This window comes from Capra hircus, chromosome 26 (assembly GCF_001704415.2).
Source record: "Capra hircus breed San Clemente chromosome 26, ASM170441v1, whole genome shotgun sequence".
In the NCBI taxonomy this organism is placed as follows: Eukaryota; Metazoa; Chordata; class Mammalia; order Artiodactyla; family Bovidae; genus Capra; species Capra hircus.
The window spans coordinates 30,040,435-30,063,024 of record NC_030833.1 but is presented as its reverse complement, the minus strand read 5'-3'; the positions used below and the strand labels follow the sequence as shown (position 1 = coordinate 30,063,024).

Here is a 22,590-nt window from a genome sequence, read left to right as displayed (position 1 = left end):
GCTGTCATCTCAGGGCGGGTATCGGGGATGTGACATTTCCAGAGCCCCTGAGTCCTGGAGCCCCTGAGGAAGGGAACGAGTTCTAAGTCCTCATAGCTAGAGGAGGAGAGGGGGTGATGCACATGGAAAGGGAAGAACAAAAGTAAGAATGAGGAGGAAGAGTGAGGAAGGAGGTGATGAGGCTGAGAGGTGAAAGGCAGAGGCCTGGGACCTGGGTTTGCTGGGCTGGGCTTGCCTGGCCTGAACGTGTCAGAAGGTTGCAGGGAGCCAGAGCTCTGAGCGGCTGCTAGAGCAGGCAGCTGGGGTGGCCTCCAGGAGAGGCTCGGAAGGTTGTTAAGGAGAAAAGGAGAGGCCAGCCTGGGAGGAGAAAGGTGGCAGAGCAAAGGATGTGGTGTGGGAGCTAAAGTCTTAAAACCTGGAGCCCACGGTTGCCTGTACCAGGGAGCATACCGCAAGGCAGGCAGGCAGCGGCTGCGGGGCTGCTGCAGTGCGGTCACTCCAGCCCGGTCCCTGGCAGAAGAGACAGTGGGAGGGAAGCCAAGGGGAAGGAAGGGAGGGCTGGCTTCCTGGGTGTTCCAGGTTAGAGCCCCCTCCACCTGGGAGCCCTGGCCACTTGGCTCTGGACTCCTCTGCCTGCTTTCAGCCCGGCATGAAGTCCCCTGCAGTGAACCCCTCCCGAAGCCATCCAGGAACAGAGGCAGCCAAAGGACGAGCTGGGCGGCTCCTGGCAGCAGGAGGAGAAAGGGCTGTGAGGCAGCAGGCTGCAAGGGGAGCTGTGCCCACTGTAGGCATAGTCAGTTGGGGAAATGGAGAGAAGGACTCAGGAGACTGGAGGAGGGCAGAAGGGAGAGCGCAGGGGCCCCCAGGCATGAACACATGGGAGCGAGCACTAGGGCAGCTGCCTCCGGGCCTCATGTGCCCTCGTGGCCCCAGGGTCTCTGCTGGGTCGGTGAAGGAAGCCTAGGGTGACCAGGAGCCTGTGGGCAGCCCCCAGCCCGACAGGCCCCAGAGATGGTTACGGAAGAGGCCCTCATTCTGCCCTATATCCCATGACCCTTCTTCCTAATTCTAGAGGACAAGATGGTGCCTGCCTAGCGTGTGGTTCTGAGAGGGGTTGGTGCGTCTGTGTTGGGGGTCTCCGTGTGGCTCTGTTTTGGAAAGAGTGGGTGGGCTCATGGCATCTGGCCAAGTCTTGCATTCATGCCCTGGGAAGCTGTCTCAAAGGGCCTGGCATCACCAGGAGCTCTTAAAAGGCTTTAGCTGCCCATCTTGTCCAGTGGACAACAGCAGACTGGTTAGCCTTTCAGAGAGTTTCCAGCTGAAGGCATTTTTGGGTTCCAGGACAAAAGTCTCCGCCTTCACCAGGATGGCCTGCCTGTTTGGGATGTTGTCAGAAAATCATGGGGTTGATGAGATGGTCAGCATCGCAGTGGGTGGATGAGGGGCCCCCTATCGGGTGCACAGAGGGTCCCAACACAGTTTAGTTTGTGTGCAGGCACGTGTGCATTTGCTCTGCTGGAGGTGAGGGTGTGGAGCTGTGTGCGATGCGGGACTGGTGTGTGTGTGTGTGTGTGACATGCTACTGGCAATACTAGCAGCAGCTACTTGGTTGGTGTCTGCTGAGGTCCTCACAGGGAGTGTACATTTAGATAGGGACAAAGGTCAAGCTATTTATCTCCTTTTATCATCTGTGGAGTGGGTACCTCCCCTCCCTCCCCGCATCCCTCGTCCTCTCCTTTCTCTTTCTCTTCCTCAACATTACTCAGGTTAGCTGCTTTGAGTTAGGCTGCGAATCTCAGTAGACTCTAAGGGAAGAGTAGAGAGGATTTGATAAGATCAGGAAGGCCATCCTTCCTCTAGGGACCAAAAGAGGTTTCGTGTTCCGCATGCTCTGCTCTGCCTCTCTTGAGGAGCTGACACACCAGGACAGTCGCCTTCCTGTGGACTATGACTGGGAGAGCCGGAGAAGAGGACGTATTCCTGGGCTTGAGACTGGGGCTGCCTTTCCTGCTCACCACGAGCCTGGGGAGGAAAGTCTAAGAGAGCCCAGGATGAGGGAGAAAAAGGGTAGAAGAGAGATGGCTGAGATGGAGAGAAGCAGGAGCCAAAGCCTGGCTTTTGACTGAGTATGTGTGTTGGGAAGGGAGTCGGGGGAGTGTCTTTTTTGGGGGGTGGGGGTGGGGGTAGAGACTCTCAGATCTTTTAGCCAGTCTGCTGGGCTGATCACTGAGCTCACTGCAGAGGGTACAGCCTCCTAGAAACTGTGTTCATGCTCACCCTCCCGCCCTCTGCCCTCCCAATCCAGCACACGTGTGCCTCTTTCCCTACCCTCATCTCCCTTTAACTTGGCTTTGAAGACAGTAATTCCTGACCCCAGGGAGACAGCTTGGAGGGCAGTGCAGACTCCTTAAGAGATGGCTTCCCAGGTTGGATACAAAAAAAAGTTGAGAGAAATTCATTTCATGGCCAGTGGCTGCTTAAAAAAGGCGATTCCAGCATACGAATGTGATAAATGTTAACTGAGCATTAATCGCATTAAAGAGCGCCCTATAAACTTTTCATTTCTAATTAAATTCGTCCAGTGATGCTGCCCAAGCGAGTACTCTGGGCCTTTGTTTATGTGGAAAATTAAAATGCAAATACAATGGAATTTATTTCTAGGAGTGGAGTGACGGGCTGGCCCCTCTGGCTACTGGTCTCCCGGCCTGTCAAGCCAGGTAACTGCTCCTTTGGAGGTTCTGTCACCCTTGGGACACATTCTGGTATGAAGGGAGAGGCCAGAGTTCAAGGTCAAATAGAGTTAGAAATAGAGGGGAAGGTGTGGAAAGAATTGAAAAGGAGAAAAAGACAATAGATAGCCCAGAAATAGAAAGAGAGGCACTGTCCCCATTTCCCACCTTCCCCCTCCAACACCCACCTCTAGGAGAAGGGACCCCAGACGTTGCTTGTGAGTAATGTCCTGACAAGCCTTCCCTGCAGTTCAGCGAAGAAGGACGGATATGGGAGGGAGAGTTTGGAGAAGCAGCCTTGCCAGCAGATGTGGGCTTGCTCCTCAAAGAACCAAGTGGTCATCAGCAGACAAGGGCCCAGGGCTTGGATTTATCTCCAGCAGTTTGAGGGCCGGCTGCTGTCCACATAATGGTTCCACTGGGCTCTTCCTGCCAGTGCCAAGCGGCATTGACACAGAGCAGTGGAGCATAGAGGCTCTAACCGAGGACGCTGTGCATGCACGCCCGCACGCACGCAGCCTTCTCGAACGTAGGGAGAGCTGATCACTCATGAGAATAAACAAATGTCCCGTGCAGGGAGTCCTTTAGTGCCCTGATCCCTCTGATAAAAGTGGTAACTCTAAATGCTATTGAATGGAACGACCTTAAGTTCCTATTTACCAAAACACAAATTAAGTCGAATAGAGAGAAAACCCGGGCAAGAAACATCATTTGGGTTTATCAATAGAGACACTGAAAGATTGCTGTGCTGCACTATGGCTAAGGAAGTTGTAAATAGCATTAAAAAGTAGAGAGGGAAAGAAAATGGAGGTAGGAGAGATGATAAAAGGCAGAGTGCTAAATCACAAATGGGGACATGGACAAAGGCACAAAGCAGATTTACGACAAGCTTTGTGCAAGTCGATGGCTTGGACTGACAGTGCGTAGACATACTACGTACACTGGCATGAGGTGTCCGGGGAGTGGCTGGGTTGGTATGAAGGTGGATTGACCACAACATGAGCTCTCTGTGCCGATGCTGGGGCTGGTCCATCAGCCCTGCCACACGGCATTCTGGTGGGGTAGGGCTCGGTAGACAGTCAAGGATACAGTCTTATGAGGTTTTGGAAGGTCTTTGAGCACCTGAGTCTCTGGTGAGCTGGATCCACATTCTAATGGATCTCCAGGGCAGCAACCCATTCCCGGAACAGAGTCTGCTTGACTAGTTTCATCGAATGGCTATTACTCCGGTCCTCTTTAGTCTGTTTTATTCTGGGTTATTCTTTCCCTCTTTAGTGTTCACTTATGTCTCTTAGAAATGCATGAGCACTGGCTGACAAACAGGTTAATGACTGTGGCAACTCCCAAACATCTGGAGGAAAACTCAAACCTTCAGTCAATCATCTATAAACATTGTCAATATGATGCCAAATATCTGGGGATTTAGAGATGTTGGCATGATTGATTGAATTTCTTAGTTTTTATCCAGACGCAGCACCAACACCCATTTTCATTTCACTGGTGTTTCATTGCATTGGGAAACACCCATTTTTGGAGGGAAATAGTCTAGGAAACAAAATGTTAGAAAGCATCTTTGATGTATTTCGGTCTCATATCTGCTTTGAAGGGAGTCTGGATTTGGCTTGAAAGTCAAGTGGCGAGCTGGTGGTCAGGAACATTTAATATCTGAGCAAGCATGGCTGCTGGACACTTTCCCCGGAAAATTGCTTGGGAGGGCAAATTACTTTGTCCAAATAAAGCTTAAGCTATTGATAGGCCTGGCTTCATAAGGGAGCCCACTGCACCATCTTCGGGGCATGTCAAGGTTCTTAAGATATGATCCATCCTTCATTTGTTCTTTCATTCATCCATTCCGAAAGTCTTTGCTAAGCAAAGACTTATGTGCCGGACATAAACATGTGCGGTACAGAAAACACAAGAAAGGGGGCTCTGGGAAGTGATTGCCTGAGTTTGAATCTAGCTTCCCTTGTTGTGTTGTTCAGTTGCTAAGTCTTATCCAACTCTTTGCAACCCCATGGACTCTAGTGTGCCAGGCTTCTTGTCCTTCACTATCTCCCAGAGCTTGCTCAAACTCATGTCCATTGTGTTGATGATCTAGCTTCCCTACGCCTTGGCTCTGTGGTTGTGGGAATGTCTTCTCTGGACCTCAGTTTCCTTACTCTGATCTAATATGGAAGGTAATCATGTAGCTATAGCACTGTCATAGGTTGTTGTGAAGGTTGAATGCATTGTTCCACATAAACCTGCTTAGAATTGCACCTGGCAGATACCAAGTACTCCATAAATGTTAGTTATTATTACAGCAACAGTAATCATCAAGTTACGTGTCTGTCAGTGTACATGAGTTCTGGCTTGTGCATGCATAAACACTGAAATCTTTGAAATAAAAAAGCTTGAGGAGCCAAAAGGATATTCCGTGAACAGAACTGTGTATCATGAATGCCAGTGAGAATTATGGTTCACTGTAAGCCCAGCTGGATTTAAGAAGGGGACCTGCTCTGTGTACTTCCAGAAAAGTAGAAACCCTTATGACTGTTATCTGACCATTGAACAGAATTAGTCAGATAATTGCCCCCTTCATCCACTTAGTTTGAGAGCCCAGCCTGTGTGTGTGTGTGTGCGCATGTGTACTTAATGACTGCACACTCCTTCTCTGGAACGAGCCTACGATTGCTCGAGGAGCTGAAGGGTGGCATTTTCTGGGCTTCGTGGCCTTTTCATGGGTTGTGGTGCTTTGCATTTTGTAGTTTTTTTTAAAAGACAAAATGAAATTGTTATGGGGGAAAAAATCCTTATTTGATGGGTTTGCAGGGTTCCTCCGATTCTTAAATGTCATAGAGGGGAGAGGACAGGGAGATAAATAGAAGGAGGAGGAGAAAAGAGGAGAGAAAATGAAGATAAGGTAAAAGATGAAGAAAGAGGAGAGGAAGAACTGAGCAAACATCTGACAAATTCAAACCAAATCTATCTCCTGTGGCCCTGCATACCTGGATATTCCAGGGAAGCATGGGAGGTTGATAATTATTGCAGTTATTCCACCACTAAGGGGTAAAATAATTCTTAAAAATCAGGAGAAAAAAATCACTTTGGGCTTAAAGTCCTCAGTGTAATGGCTCAAAGTAACTGGACTCTGTGACTTCTCCTACTTAATCTGTGCCCACGAGCAAAAATGAAAACTGACATTTCCTAAACTCATGATATAGTCTGGCTTGCTATCTTGATGGGAAAGCCTGTGGAATAAGTCTGAGGCCCCAAGTTCTCCCTGCCCCTTGGGCCTAGTTAGGTAAACAAGTCCAGCTCAATGGACTTCTGTAAAATCCATACCAAATGCATTAATATTCACTCATCTGATTATTTTCTTATCTCTTCCTTAGTTCCCAATTTAGTGCCTAGATTCCATTATTCCTCACTGACACCTATTAGCTGTTAGTCCTGATTTTTAAAATTAGAAAGTAAATATTTTTAATGAGTTAATAATATTTTAACATGTAAATATTTTTAATCTTGAAAGAGCTCAATCATCCTGAAATTTTTTTTTACAATTACAAATGTATAAGGGCTACCATCTTTCTTTCTACCTATTCATCACCTGGGTACAGCCCTCAGTATGGAGATGGGGAGTGGTGAACTCTTATCAACCCCCAACCCCTGCCACTCTCTGCAAGGACAGAAAGCCAAGTGCCTTCACACTGCAATTTTTGCACTTCTCTGCTTGAATCACACACACACACACACACACACACACCCCTTGACTTATCTTGGATTTTATTCACATTAACATATGTGGTTATACACATGATTAGGACAATCTTATAGCCACTTTACTTGGTAAGTCCTATGTTCTCAATAATAATAGCTAACAAGTGCTTACTACAGTAGGAACTGTTATAAGCATGTTGCATATATTAATTTATTTAAACCTCATAAACAACCCCATAGGGGCTTTCCTGGTGGCTCAGGATGTAAAGAATCTGCCTGCAATGCAGGAGACCCAGGTTCAATTCCTGGGTTGGGAAGACCCCCTGGAGAAGGGAAGGGCAACCCACTGCAGTATTCTTGCCTGGAGAATCCCATGGACAGAGGAGCCTAGTGGGCTACAGTCCATGAAGTTGCAAATAGTTGGACACAGCTGAGCAACTAACACTTTCACTTTCAAACAACCCCATAGGGCTTTATAGGATTGTCTATAGATAATGTAACTGGAGTCCAGAGAAGCTGAGTAACTAATTCAGGTTACATGCTAAGTACCACAACTAGGATTTGAACTCCTACAATACTGGCTCTGAAACCTATGTGCTTTTCCACTACCCCATACTTCATATCAGCTTTGGATCAAAGGAAGTACAGGCATTCCTTGGGCAGCTCTGTATATTTTGCAGTCTCATGCCCAGGGATGTATTTATACTTCTACTTACAAGCTCAGAACAAAGGCTCTGCACCTAATAGAAAGTCATGCCTAGTATGAGTTTCTGTATTCTTCCTTGGTGTGTGTGTGTGTCCCTGTAAATGTAAGCCACGGCTGAGCCACATCATCTGGGGATGCTGGGAAGGAAGAAGATGCTTATGGCCAGAGTCACAGAGTGGAGTGGACCGGGGATTCTCCGAACTAGAGTTCGTGTTGTTATTCCCATCGGGATTGGGGAGTTTAGTCCCATCCATCCTCCTCTAGTTCTACCAGGGATCTAAATTTTAGACAGGCATAGTGTTTGGCCCTGAGGTTTAACTCTCCAAATTAGACAGATACAGGGAAGATGGCACCAGAACCTGTGTCACCATGGTAAGATCAGATCTGTTTCACTGAGCAGAGAGAGCATGCTTCCAAGAATAATAGAAGTGTAGAAATGGTCATCAAGAAGAGACTTGTCCTGCGTCTCTAGAATCCTCCTTCTGAAAAGGAGCAGGGCAGATGACCAAGCCAGAGTGAACTAAAAAAAGCTAAAGGATAGGTCTTCTCACCCACAGCTCCACCAAGAAAGTAATTACCGAATCGTACACCACCACCCAGATCCAACATTGTTACTCAACCCACATCACTAAGGAGACACCCATTAACCTAAGCCCTGAGACATACATTATGAAAGAGAAAGATGCTGATATGATCAACGAATGCGATAACTCAAAGCAGAAATACAGACATTGCCGCCAAACAATAATCAAATTCCTCCAACTCAGTGTTACACAAAGTGCAGTCACCTTAATACAATACCACAAAACATCCAGTAACAAACCTTAAGCCAACTGCCAGAATGTGTCAGCAATACATGGTAACACACACAATTCAAGCACTCCATCCCACCGGCACGCCCGCGCACAAAGGCTGCAATCCTGTGGCCACCTGAGTGATAGTAAACACTGGTCGGGCACACACAGAGATGGAGCCAGCAGTGCAACACCCAGCCCTCCTGCACACCCAGCAGAGATCATCACCACCGCCTCCCCAGACCCAGCGTGTTCAGTCCGCAGCACAGTGCAGCCTGCCAGACAGCAGCTGCGCCCTCCCATCTCTCCAGCAGGTGGATATGTCCAGACCATCACCTCCAATAAAGCCTCTGGGCTCTCGTTGCTAGTAAGAGAGTAAACTGTCCCCTGAGCCTGCTTCCCGAGACAGGACAAATCAGCGGTCTACTGGTTGGGGTTTAATAAGACTTGGCCGTTACTGAAAATGACAGAGCTCCAGGGATGGAGGGCAAGTGAGGTGGCTTGGAAGGGGGCTCTCCAGGCTGGGTGCGGGAATTCCCCTTCCTCCACCAAGCCCTGCCTCCTGTGGCCATTCCAGAGCCGAAGCCCTCTTGCTGGGTGTTCACTGAGTATCGATTCAGTCTGCAAGCAATTTTAATATTTCTTCAGGGACTTTCCAGCAACAGCACAAGTCATTAATTCACCCTCCCAAATTGCTTATTCAATAGCAGGAACATGGCTCCTGAATAAAGTCCCAGAATTTATGTGACTTGCACGAGTCAGGAGGTCAAACAACTGTTATGGAGCGAAGTTAAAAATCCAAATAAAATATTGACACTTTTTTGGGGAGGGGGAGAGGGGAGTAAAGGTATTTAAAATAGGTTTTTGTTGTAATGCCCCCAGGATAAAGAATGGAAGGAGACTGAAGACAAGTAGGAGTTTATAAAATCAATGGAATTTATTGCACATCTACTTGGCATTTAATAATTCTCTCATTTCCACAGTCCCCCACCCCCACCCCGTCCTGGCCATAGACAGAAAGATACACAGGTATACAAATGCACATTTATGCACATCAATATTGGTGCACAGACCAATATAAAAACGCAGTTGCGACGTGAGCATCTGAAACACCTTGGGAAGAGAACAGTGATGTGTGTGGAGTCGTGTATGACTGTGGCTTACAGATCTGACAGAAAGGCATAACTGGGCAGAATTCATGAGGGGAGTTTTGATAAATATATCCAGTATTATAAATCTTGGATCAATGCATTAGAGCAGACATGAATATAAAGATACAGTAATCATAGAAATAGTTTCTAGAAACTGACAAAACACATTTGTATTCAGCATCGCCACAGAATTGTGTACATGATTGGGAAAGTAGACAGATAAGATAGATAGACAGATACAAAGAATTTAGAAAATCTATCCCTCCAACCTACCAATGTATTCATGTATAAAATACAGTGAAACCATAACCACTTAACCTGAAATTGAGGCTAACACAGGATGCTTATCAAACACAACCATGGCGCGTGTGCAGGAGAGGGTAGGTGTGTTTAGAGTTACAGCCACCTTCAGTTTCTGTTAATTGTCTACACATGCATTTGCTCAACTGTCCAGACCATGGATTTGAAAAGACTGAAGGAAAAAAATTTGCTTATGCCCAAACAGCTAATAAAAAGAAATATTAGTAATAGAAATTTCCAGAAGAGGTGATATGGTTCAGCCTATAGACATTGGAGTCACAGACCCAAAGTCTGGCTTCAGTGCTGTGAAGCACATGACCTTGGGCTAAGTGCTTAGCCCCTCTGTTGTCTCCTCAGGAAAATAGAAAACTTCTCCATTTGATAGAGTTATAGTTAGGATTTGGATAAGAAAATACATTTGTTATAATGCTTGTCATAGAATGAGTATGAAATAAATGATACTTATTGCTTTTACTATTTTTATATGCAACTCTTCTATCCAGGCCCAGTTTCTCATAGACTTTACCATATGTTCTTGATCTGACTGACTTATTCTACCTAGTGTTTAGCAACATGGGTTTTGGAGTCAGGGTCCCAAGTTCAAATATCCTGGCTCTGGTACTTAACAGCTGTGTGACCTTTGGCAAGTTACACAACCTCTCTGAGCCTCAGCTTCCATTTCTGCAGAACAGGATAATAGTCTTCATAAGGAGTTGCGAAAAACAAAGAATCCATTTACTTAGCAGAGTGCCTTGGCACATAGTGAACATATATTAGTTCACTATGTCCCTTAAGATTATGTTATTGTTATTTTTAATAGTAATAACATTCACTTGCTATTCAACAAGTAGTTTTTAAGTACTTATATCATGCCAAGCACTGTTGCTAAGTGCGGGAAATACAATGGTGAGAAAAATAGGCGTCACATATGACCTTACAGAGCTCGGAGTCCAGAGGAGGACTCACTGTGGATTGAGTAAACAAAAGAACAGGTTTCAGCTCTGTGCTGCACCCTACGTGGAAGAGGGGATGAGAGAGAAACAAGTTGGAAAACCAGAGCGGAGCCAGATTGGGAAACATTCTGAAGGCCAGGCTGAGGAATTTTAAATTTATCCTGTAGGTAATAGGAAGCAATAGTTGGGTTTAGCCACATTGCAGTCTTTCAGGAGCAGGCACAGAGAGACCAATGGATTGTTTTTGAATATGGGGTAAGAAGGTAAGCAGTGGGAGGGGCCAGAGGCAGGCCAGACAGCAACTAGTAGGTCCCACCCTGGCTGCTGCTGCTGAAGACCTCTCCTCTCCAGGCTCCCTTCTGCTTGCCTATGGAAGGCTAGGAAGGATGGATAGGGACGTCTTGTCCCTGCAATGAGTCTATAGGGACCCCTTTCACCATCACATTAGTCAGTCTTGTAGCCGCTGGACTGTGCGGTGGACAGCTGGTAGACCAGAACTCTAGCCCAGGGCAGCCCTGACAGATGAGGGCATGGCCGGTGGTGAGAGGAGCTAGTCTGGTCACGCTCTGAGCTTGGCATGCACTGCAGACTGGTTTCCAAATGGTTAGTTAATCACATTGCCCCTTAATTTTTAAACCTATGCATATCTTGAAGTTAAATCAATCCATATGCTTACCATTCATCATATAAACCGTCACTATTGCCCCCTTGGGCCAGCCCCATGGCCCATCTAGCCTGGTAAATTGTATCTGGCCTGGGCTCCCAGGGACACGTGGTAGAAGGGCAGTGCCAGTCTTAGGAAGCTAAACTGATGCAGAAAGTATGCCTGGCATCTAAGCAACCCACTGGGAACCCATCAGCCTAGGAAGGTACCAAAAACTATTTTGAAATTATATTTATTTGTGGCTTATTGTTTGTTTCCACAGAGGAACTGATAGCCTCTTGAGTTTTGTTTACTCTGTCGGATGGAGTCAGGATTAGCTGATGAGGGAAACGCGCATTGATAGAATATGAGTAAAAAACCTTCAACTCACTAAGATGTTCTCTCAGCTCTCTCGAGAATGGTTTCCTTACCCCTTGACTTAAGCTAGGTTTCTCAAATATCAGAGAGTTTAAGAGTAATCTGGAGAATTTCTTAAATACAGATTCCTGATCCGACTCCCATCAGAAATTCTGAATGCATAAGGTCTGAAGGAGGTTCCAGGGATGTGCCTGTTAGCATGCACCCCAGGGGATTCTAATGCCAGTGGCTCAAGGACGGTAGTTTGGGGACAACTTTCTGTACGCATTTAGGCAGGACTGTCATCTCTTGAAGCTCAGTTGTGACCTCTGAGAAGTAGTAAAAGAGGCAGAAACTCTTGACACATTTAGGGGAAACCTGTGTATTCTAATTATATCCTATTGCAGCCAGAAAGGAAGGGCCTGTCCTTAGGTTCCACTCATCAGGGGCCATTCTCATGCACAGAACCCTGCCTGCCATATGGTCAGTTGTCCAAACTGAAACCCAAGGGGCATGCAAGTGGGTGTGGGCAAACAACTCTAAACTCTGCACCAAAAGAGAGTTCATGTGAAGGACTTCCGGGCTACCCATGGGGAGGGCTGGGTGGCTACTGTCTGCTTTTGGTGCCTGTGGGGAGGAGGGGATGAATTTCAGTTCTTCAGTTCCTGGGATGTACAGCGTGGAGAATGTCAGTTTCTTAGAGTTCTCAGGAGTAGGGAGAAGTAGGAACTATTCTGGGGAAGGGCAAAATTTTCCTGAATCATCTATGAGATCTCAGTTGAAGTTCTGCCGTGAAAAGTGTCCAGCTGTTTTTGTAGCTCTGATTTGCCTCAGGGCAGAGCCAGGGACTCCAGCCTGCTGAAGGCAGCTCTCAAAGGCCTGAGTTAAAGCAATTACCTGCATTCGGTGTGCAAAATACCCTTTGCTGAAGCAAATATTTTGTCCTCTTCAATGATCCAGCCTGTAATACCCAGGCAGCTCAAAGTCACTGGTAGAGGCCCCTCCCACCATCATTTTCTTAATAATCAGTGGGGCCAGCTAGTCTGAAACATTCTCTACCTTGGAGTTCCTTTGATTTACTCAATCAGGAAAGACTTTCCCCATACCAGAGATGAAACGTTTTCTGCAAACCTCTAGAAGCAGGCAACTGAAACTGATTTATATATGTACACAACACATGTATGTTAATACTTGACTTGTTGCCCCAAAGACTCTTTCAGCAAATCAGCAATATGACCAGGCCCTGGGCCAACCTGTGGTTCTACTAAGAAGTACTTCCAAAGTGGAGAAAGCAGTCTGTTCTGGGTAGCTGGGCAGGATTTTGTGGGGACGCGCTTGGAGGTCCCACGTGTGTATCATGCTGTCAGCAGCTGGCTCCAGCAGGTGTTATACTCCCATTTTATAGAAAGGAATGCTGAATCCCAGGGAGTCCCTTATCCTTTGTTTCTCAAAACACAATAGAACAAGAGAACAGAACCGTAGAATCCTGGAGTTTGAATTCTGGGCTTTGGGGTATCTCTTTCCTGGAGGCAGTATGGTTTCACAGTTAAGGGTAGGGGCCTTGGGGTTAGTCTGCCTGAATTAAAACCCCAGATTTTCCATTTCTTAAATAGGTAACTTTAGGCAAGTTATAATATGCCTTATATGCAAAATGTGTTCTTGTGAGGATTAAATGAACTGTTTGTTTTAAGCACTTAGAACATTGTTTTCTGTTATTTAGTCGCTCATTCATGTCCGACTCTTTGTGACCGCATGGACGGTAGCCCTCTAGCTTTCTCTGTCCGTGGGATTTTCCAGCGAAGAATACTGGAGTGGGTCGCCATTTCCTTATCCAGGGGAACTTCCCGACCCAGGGAATGAACCCACATCTCCTGCATTGGCAGGCGGGTTCTTTACTACTGAGCCACCTGGGTTTAGCTCATAGTAAATACTCAGTAAACAGTATGTTTTTATTACTGGAGTCTCTGCTAAGGAAGCACTGCTCCCAGAAATCCTGAGCAGCCCAGCCCTGGAAATGCTGCCACCTGACTCACTCCAAGGTGAGCTGTCTGAGGTCACCTCAATGCTAATAGGGCCTCTTCTTGTCTCCACCTCAGGGGGAGTTTTTGCACACCATTTATTATCATATAATATAATGCAATATAATATCATACATAACATAACATAATATGATGGGTAGGTTAACTTGGAAACCCTGAGGCGGACCGTGGATGGATGGATAGATGAATAGATACATTTGTACTAAGTATACATACATTATATCATTCTATTGATTTGTAAAAAGTTCCCGGTCTGCCTGGCTGTAATGAGATTTTTGAACTTTGCGTGGCGATCAATGAGAGGAATATTATTGGCCTGGAGAATTGATATACCTGCTCTCAGTGGCTTGTTCTGCTCCCAGGCTGCCCCGGCCCCCCAGGTGTACGATTCCAGCAGACACTTAACCTTTTTTACAGTGTCATCAGGCTAAAAGGAATCTAATAGTGACACAGGACTTGTGCTCAGCACTCTGCCACTATTGCTTTCCTGTCACAAATAATTTATAGCCTTCCATTTCCATCCCCGAGCCTGCACCCCAGCCCTGCCTCCCGCTTTCCCCCAGCTCCCAGGAATCAATAAGCTCACACAGCCACAGTGGGACTTCAGGGTGCCGAGAGACAGACGGACAGGCATAGGGAAGGGAGACAGAGAAGGGGCAGAGACAGACACGAAGGGGAGAGAGAGAATGAGGTGCAGAGGAAGGAGGAGGAAGAAAATCAGAACAGGAGTGAAGAATTCCCCCCCCCCACCCCAGCGCTTTCTTAGAGTTGAGAGTGTCTTTCTTTCTTTGTGAGTTTAACAAACTGTTAATGGGAGCCTCATTACCTGATTTCAGGCTAACTCACAGAGCAGTTGAGATTGGGTTTTTGTTTTGTTTTTTTTTAATTTGGTGTGGTTTGGTTTTAAATTTGTTTATTTATTTAGGCCATAGCTGCAGGGTATGCAGGACCTTAGTTCCCCAACCAGGCATTGAACCCGTGCTCCCAGCAGTGGCAGAGTCCTAATCACTGAGCCACCAGGGAACTCCCCCCTCATGAGACTCTTTGGATGTCCAGCATGGCCAGGGGTGGAGACCTCCTGGGAATTTAACCAAAGAGGAAGTGACTTCACCTGCCTTGTCCTCCTTTACTCCAAAGCTCTACCACAACCCCCTGGCATCTTTGGGTCCTGAGGGAACTGCTGCTCCCACTGTCTATGGACCCTTCCCAGTGCTGCCAGACAGGGCCCCCAGTCTGTCTTCCCAAGAGTCTCTGATGCATCTCTTGTGGGTCAGCCTTGACACCTGCTGCTCCTGTTTCCTGTCTCAGTGCGCCTCCCAGGGTCCTGCAAGCAGCTGCGTTGACCAGGCTGGGGCAGATGGGCCTGAGTGGCCTCCTCGCCTGTACCTGGTTTAGCCCCTCCATAGAGAGCAGCCTGGCCTGGGGGTCACCCACAGGAATAATAGTAGTAGTAGTTACAGTTATAGTTAGCATTTATTGAGCCAAGCATCACACTAATCATTTTACATGAATTATCCTGTTTAACCCCCACAGCAGTCCTATGAGGTGGATAGTGTCATCTTGTTTTACAGATGAGAGAATGAGAAACACCTGGGATTCATTCCACGGACAATAAGTGACAGAACTGGGACTCAGGCTCAGGCAGCCTGAGCCCGGAGCCCACCCTCTACTCCCCTTTGCTCTGCTCACAGCCTCATGAGTGTGAGATGCTGAGTATCTGCAGGCCCTGTGCTGAGCCAAGGCAAAGTCCAGGAGGTTCCCTGGAAGGTGGGGGAGAAAGAGCATCCCTGTCAAGGAAAGTGTGCCTGGAGGAGAAGTGGGGAGCAGGTACCCTGGCAGGGCAGGCTTTCTGTGCAAACAGGAAATGGTACCTCCCAGCCCCCAGTAAATGTGCTCAAAGCTCCTGTCTCCTCCAAGGATGCATGTGTGGGAACTTGACTTTCCAGGCCAAGTCTGCCTGGAGCTGTGGGGGCTACAGATGTATTTGGCTGTCTTATGGGGCCAAGAATGAGAAAGAATTGAAGAAGCAACAGGAGGAGAAACGGGGAAATAGTATCAGGCAGTCACGCAAAGCAACCTTTATCCATTTAACCGTTAGGGATATTCCCATGAGTCATTGGGTTGTTTATGGGATGCAGGAGGGCAATGGATGGCCATCAGGTTTCCACAGTCCTGGTTCTCAAATTCTGAGATCTAGCTTTGGGGACTGGTGAGTGTCCACCACCTGGGGGGCATGGATGGACACCAAGAGCATTAGTAAGTCACAGCAGGCATCCTGCCCAGCTCCTCTCCTGTGCACCAGCAAGCCGCTGTCAGGAAGTAGTGATTTTCCATCACTTGCTGCCTCAGCTAAATCTGCACCAGCGCCCCAGGGGTCAGAGGCTCTGGGTAACAAAGACAGCAGCTGCATGAGGCCACCCAGTTGTCTGTCTCACCCAGCCTCAGTCTGGGGGCTCCCTCTGTCCAGAGCTCATCAGCCCTCAAATCAGAGCCACTCACCTGTAGACCAGACTACACTGCCCTTAGCGACTGTCGGGTCTTTGCCATCGTGATCATGCTCCAAACCCAGAAACTCTGGGCCACGTCAGCACGTGCTGTTTCTCACTGCCTGCCCCCTGTGCCCGCCATTCTGTTCTCTCCTTCTTCTACCTTGTCTCGCGGCCATCCACATTCTCTCCGGCAACTTCAGCCTCTCCTTCTTCATCAGTTCTTTCTTCTTGGCCTACGAACATGTCCAGGTCCTTCCTGCCCTGAACAGGCTTCCCTCCACTCACCTGCCTTCTTCAGCTTGCACACATCTCTCTCCTTTTCTGCAAACTTCTGAAGCAATGATCTATTTCACTGCCTCCCTCTCCTCCTGTCCACTCGCTAACCTCTTTCTGTCTGGCTTCTGCCTGAGTTGCTTTGTTGACTCTCACAAGGTCATTAGTGGTCACCCAAATCCCCAAATCTGTGCCACTTCTAATTTCCAGTTCCCTTCAAACTTTATGTCACCATGGATGGTGTCATCATGGAGGCTGTGGGTTATGTTCTCCTTCTGGCAATGTTCTTCTCTGTTGACTTGGCTACCACCACCTGATCCTGGTTCTGCCATTTCCTGTACGACCAATTGTGAGTGCCGTGCAAGGTCAGGTTCTTTTCCTTAGCCTCTGTTAGGAGGTGTCCTCCAGGGTCTCCTCCTTAGGCCTTTCATCCCAACCAACACGCCCTTCTTTGACAATCTCCTAATCTGTGTCTGCTATGCTGGCTGGTGAACAGTCTTCTACCTGGGCACTCATCTACCTCCTCAAATGATGCGTGTCAAGGACCAGCCAGTCACCATGCTGCGTTCCTTTTCCTGAGAGCTGGACAAACCACCAGCCTTCCAGTTACCCACCACTGTGGTTTCAGAGCTGCAGACTAGTGGAGTCATGGTTGACTCCAGTTAGTTGCCAAATCCTGGCCATTCTGCCTTTACTGTGTCTTGCAAATTCTTCTTTCTCCCTCTTTTTTTTTGGGGGGGGCACCCTGAGTGGCTTGTGGGATCTTAGTTCCTCGACCAGGGATTGATCCCGGGCCCTCAGCAGTGGAAGCACTGAGTCCTAACCACCAGACCGCCAGGGAGTTCCCTTTTCCCCCCCTTTCCTTCTCTTTTCTGAGACCAGCCCCTTAAGGCCTTGTGCCTGTCCGTTGCTTTACCTGCATTGGTTTGTACCTGTCTCCTTTAGTTTAGAAATCACTCATGGCTTAAGACCCTGTAAACCTGGTTCCTATATACTGAGGGAAGTCTGACAACGTAATGAAAAGTGCACATTTTAGAGACTGAATTCCACCTCTGCCCTAGCTGACAGTGTAATCTTCAGTAAGCTCCTTAACCTCTTTGAGTTTTGACTTTAAGTCTGCAAAATGAGGATAATAGTATTGCTTTGAAGATTGTTATGAGAATTAAAAACTTTATATGTACAGTAATAAAGGCACATAGTAGACACTCAATAAGTAGAAAAATCACTAGTGTCATCATTACTTCCAGCTTTTCAGCTCTGTTTCCTCTTAGTCCCTTACATCCCTCCAGCGTTCCTGGATAGGCATGCCCCCTCACCCCCTGCTCCCTCCCTCGCTTTTCTTTCACCCTCCTCCAGCATCTGCTTATAACGTCCTCTTTCCCACTTCTTTGTTCATGTCAAGAGCATGCTATTTTTTACTGGGGAAAGAGACCTTAGAGAGCCTGTCATCCATCCTCTTTACTTTATAACTGAAGAAACTGAGGCCTAGAAGGAGAACGATGAGGCCAAGGCTCTGTGGCCAATTAATGGCAGAATCAAGACGTTAGACATGCGGCCCAGTGACTTTTCCACTATCCTCTGTGCCTTTGGCTCGTGTGTGTGTGTGTGTGTGTGTGTGTGTGTGTATTCAGCCTTACACTGCTTGGAGGCTCTACATCAAATTCCAGATTCCACCTCCTCAATGTCTTTTTTTCCCATTCCCCTTCCTCTGCCCCATGCACAGCAGGTGACTCCTCTCTTGCATCTTCCTGGTACTTACTGCCTGCTCCCTCCCTCGGGGTGACTTAGGTTTCTCAGGGTGTGACCTCCCTACCCAATTTCATTACCAGTCCTGGGAGGCAGAGACCTTATCTTGGCCACCTGCAAGTGTTCCGGTCCATGCACAGCTTGTGACTCACCTGGCTGGTTGAGATGAACTTGGCTCACACACCTCTCTGTGGGGAGCAGGCCTTGCCTTCAGAAAAGGGCACCTGATGGACCAGTGGGTGGAGGGAAATGTTCCTCGATGCTGGCCCTAGGGTTGGTCTTTTGCGTCCCTGAGCCCTGGGCCCTTGGATCACTGATGGGCCTCAGCCCTGCAGTGCTTGATCTGGAGCCCTCCTCCCCACCCTCACCTGGAGTGCTTGGTGAAGGCACCAGTCTCTTCACCCAGGGTAAAGAAGCTGAGATTCAAGTAAGGCCTCTGGGAAGGAGGCCAGTGTGCCAGCGAGCTGGGTAGCAACAGGGCTTTGCGGGGTGTGAGAGCACTAAGTAGTTCAAGCAGTTGCTCAGGGCCTGACAGAGTGACTGTGTGCTGTGTTGGAACCCTGGAGACGAAAGGGTTACTGTGACCCAGCCCTTCCCTGACTCTGTCTTTAGCTCAGGAAATGGGGAGATCTCACCCTCTCCCTGACTCTGGAGGACTGTGATACAGTCCCAATAGGAAAGCCAGCTCCAAAATGATCTCCGGAAGGGAAGGGTGGACAGTGAGTCACCAGGGCAGCCCCAGCTCCCAGAAAAGGGAAGGATGCTGTGGTCTGCTCACTCCACTACCCTGATCCTTGCTGCTGCTGCTGCTAAGTTGCTTCAGTCGTGTCCAACTCTGTACAACCCCATAGAGGGCAGCCCACCAGGCTCCCCCGTCCCTGGGATTCTCCAGGCAAAAACACTGGAGTGGGTTACCATTTCCTTCTCCAATACATGAAAGTGAAAAGTGAAAGTGAAGTCGCTCAGTCGTGTCCGACCCTCAGCGACTCCATGGACTGCAGCCTTCCAGGCTCCTCCATCCGTAGGATTTTCTAGGCAAGAGTACTGGAGTAGGGTGCCACTGCCTTCTCTGCTTATCCTCGCTGCTGCTGCTGCTAAGTCACTTCAGTCGTATCCGACTCTGTGTGACCCCATAGACGGCAGCCCACCAGGCTCCCTCATCCCTGGGATTCTCCAGGCAAGAACACTGGAGTGGGTTGCCATTACCAGACGTCAAACGACAATTTGGTCGATGCACGGCAGGACAGAATGCAGACTGCCTTGGCCCAGGGATGCACTGAACTTGGATCACAGAGCCAACAGGAGGGCAAGCTCCTGCCTTGCAGCAGTCAGGGAGGGCAGGGGTGCAGAGAGCAGCTGAGGGAGGAGGGAGCTAGGCAGCTTGGGGGAGCCACCTCCGTAGGGCTTGGCTGGGCAGGGCATCAGAGGGCATGTGACATGTGATGCTGTTGGTGATGCTGTTGCAGGATCATCCGGACCAAAGTTCAGCAGCCTTTCCACCCAACGCCGGATGGAGCTGGGACCGGAGTGACTGCCCCTGGCCACACCATTGGTAAGAGGACTTAGGGAAGGGGGGATGCTGGGCCTCCTGAGAGCTGGGCAGTGCAGCTCCAGCCCTGGGGAATGCACAGTGTCTGAGGTCCAAGGCCTGCGCTCTCCCTGGGTTCCTAGAGGTGCAGGATCTGCCTGAGAGACCAGCTCACAAGGACCGCTCTGCTTCCTGCCCGCATCTCCTTGCCCTTATCAGTCTGTGCGTCTGTCGCTCTCCCTCCCTTTCCTCTAGCTTTCCTCCTCTTTCCCATCCTCCTCCTGCTCCATCTCTTGTTCTCTGTCCTTCTCTCTTTCATATCTACTTGCTTACTCCGTTATTGTTTTGTTAATTTTTAAGATTCTCCTCTCCTCTTCTCTCTCCCTCTGTCTTCTCTCCTCTTCCTCCCCCTTCTGCCTTTCCCTCTCCTCTCCTCTCTGTCCAGGTGGCCCCAGACCTCCTCCTCTGTCTGTCCCCCTCCTTCCTCACGGCCTCTCTCAGTTCATCTCGCTTGATGCCTTTGTCTGTCTCTCTCATCTGCCATACCTCTCTGCCCTCTCCAGCCCCCTCATTTATTGACCCTCGCTCACAGCCTTGCAGAGACATGACCCACCAGAACACCTGCCAGCAGCCCCCCTCCCGCCCACTCACTGTCTCTTTGACCCAAGGGCGCTCAGTGCTGCAGAAGCCATAGGTGAGATCTTGAGGGACTGGGATGTGGTTAAACTTCTCCTGCTGTTCCTCTTGGCAGCTGTGCCCTCTCTCTGGACCAGTAGAAAGGGTGGGTCCCAGCCCTCCAGGAGTTGGCAGGAGCCCTGTTTGCTAGGCCCAGGTTGCAGCGTGTGCTGGGGCGGGGGGAGAGTTGGATCGAGCTGTACCTGAGTTGATCACTGCTGAGTGAATGTGTTCACTACTCTGTGCCCTGAAGGGGAAATTAGGAACTTCTCAGGTGATTTCAAGACCAGAAGCAACAGGCGGAGTGAAGAGCTTCATACCCCTGGGGAATATCAGGCCCATTCATGTGTCTCTAAGAGAATCAGAGAGATCTTAGAAAGCCACAGACTCTAAATCAGGACTGGGAAAGACTCTACCTAGGAGACTAGAAACAATGGGCTGGGACTTGTTTAAATGGATTTGCCCAGCCCCAGGGATCCAGGGATGAGCTTTGCAAGAAGGTGCTGTGCTCTCTCAGGGCCCCTGAACCACTTTCTAGGTTGAGTCCGCTTTGCCATTTCCATCCATCCTCAAGAGTGGGTTCAACCTGTAGTGAGTGAGTGAAATCTCCAGGTCTGCAGAGAAGGCCTGGGTTGACTGGTCCCCACTAAGCCCAGGGTGGACAGCAGTGAAGAGCCTGAATTGTATGCAGCAACTCATTCCCCCTTAAATCTTGGAGAAAGGAGACTCTGGGCTCCCCATCCCCTCTCATTCCCTCTGCCTCTCTCTGCCCCCAGCCTTGGGGCTTTGGCCTGCGATCACAACCAGTATCCTGATGGCCTTTCCTCCTTCCTCCCATCCAGTTCCCAGTACGGCCTCCCCTCCTGTTTCCAGCGCCTCCAATGATCCAGTGGGATCCTACTCCATCAACGGGATCCTGGGGATCCCTCGCTCCAATGGCGAGAAGAGGAAACGTGATGAAGGTAGGGAGGAGGGAAGAGGCTTGGCTTCCCCTGTGCATGCTTTGTCCCTGGACTCAGAGCTCCGGTTTCGGCCCAGCTTCGCAGCTGCTTTGCTGTGAGATCACTTTTAGTAGCAAAGCCCAGGTCCGTCCACTACCCTGCTGGCTCCTGGAGAGAGGGAGGCAGGCTGCTGGTGGGGCCGTCAGCTTCACCATCTGCTCAGCAGCCCCAACTGCTTTACCTTCCGCTGGGACTCACCCCAAACATCCCTGTGGGATGCCAGGAGGAAAAGCAGGAACCATGGACCATGGGAAGGTTTTGGAGGTTAGGGGACAGCTGGTTTCTGACCTGGGGATGAAAAGCTAAACTGACTTGTCCTCCCCTGATCTCAACCCATCAGGAAATGGGGGAGTGATGTCACGTGCAGCTGACCCTACTGCCCTTTCTCTGTAACACGTTGACTCTGTGCCCATTCAAACCACTAGGGGAACTGGGCATGGGCCCTCTCTGCTCTTTGCTATGGGAGAAGACACCCCCAAGGCTCCTTTCTGGCCCTTCCCCTCATCCCCTGTAATCCCTTGGGGGCAGCTAGCTGTTGGGCAGGGAGTTATAGAGTGAGAGGAATGAAGAGGAGGAGAAGCAGGGAAAGAAAATCAGAGGAGAAAGTGGTGGCGATGAGCTTGGGAGAAGGTGTTTTTCAAATGTTGTGACATTAAGGGTCCCTTGGTGACCATCTGGTTCTCTTTTGATGCATGAGGCCAGGGCACAGGGCTGGCAGGCCCAGACAAAGGAAGACCCCAGTGTCTGGAGCCTGCTTCCTGCCCTGATCTTACCGTCCCTGCTGGGGAAGCAGTAACTTCCTGGTCTAGAGAGGGTATACTTTTAAGGGTATCTCCCATGAAATAGAACCCTCTAAATATGAACATAGGTGGGGGACCATATATCGCATTCATCCAGACAGTCCCAATTTATGCCTTTGTCTCTGCATCTTGGCCAGTCAGCCTCTCCTTTTTCTCTCAAAAATGTCCTATTTGGACAGTAAATCTTGTGGTCATCCCAAGCACAGACAAGCCCTTGATTGGGACAGCTCTAGAGGGTGAGGAACAGAGAAGAGAGACAAAGCTGAGATTCCTTAGGCCCAGGCTGAGGGAAAAGAGAGTGTGAGAGCCCAGGACTCCAGCAGAAAGGGACAGTGTGTAGGCGAGGCCTCGGTCTGGCAAGACAGTGATGACCCGGGTCTGGCCTCCTTCCAGAAGCCCTAATGGCCTCGTTTCACAGGAAAACAGCTTGTCTGGCTCTGTTTCTCCTTCTTCCAAAATATCCAAACACATTTGGCTGCCACGGCCTTTGCCACTCACTAAATTTCATTGTGGTTGTTTTGGCAATAGCCACTGATGGGCAGGGGGCGGCTGTGTGAAAGGGCCTGCATCTCAGTTCTCCCTGGGGGTTCCCCATACTCAGGCCTTCGCCAAGCTCCCCAGCACCCTGAGTAATCTGGAAGATTCTGCCTCAGACCCTGAGGATTTCTCCTTTGAACCTCTAGCACTTGTGAGACAACCAGGGGCCT

The 22,590-nt window shown here is 49.0% G+C and overlaps 1 protein-coding gene across 5 annotated transcripts in view; it reads left to right on the top strand.

Annotated features, from left to right (window-relative positions):
- PAX2 (paired box 2) overlaps nt 1-22,590 on the top strand; it is a 90,056-nt gene that overhangs the window by 22,564 nt on the left and 44,902 nt on the right. For all 5 annotated transcript variants that reach the window (XM_018041683.1, XM_018041680.1, XM_018041684.1 and 2 more), the window contains exons 5-6: nt 19,346-19,431; nt 20,925-21,044. In XM_018041683.1, the coding sequence (XP_017897172.1) occupies nt 19,346-19,431; nt 20,925-21,044 (206 nt within the window). The remainder of the gene's footprint in view (nt 1-19,345; nt 19,432-20,924; nt 21,045-22,590) is intronic.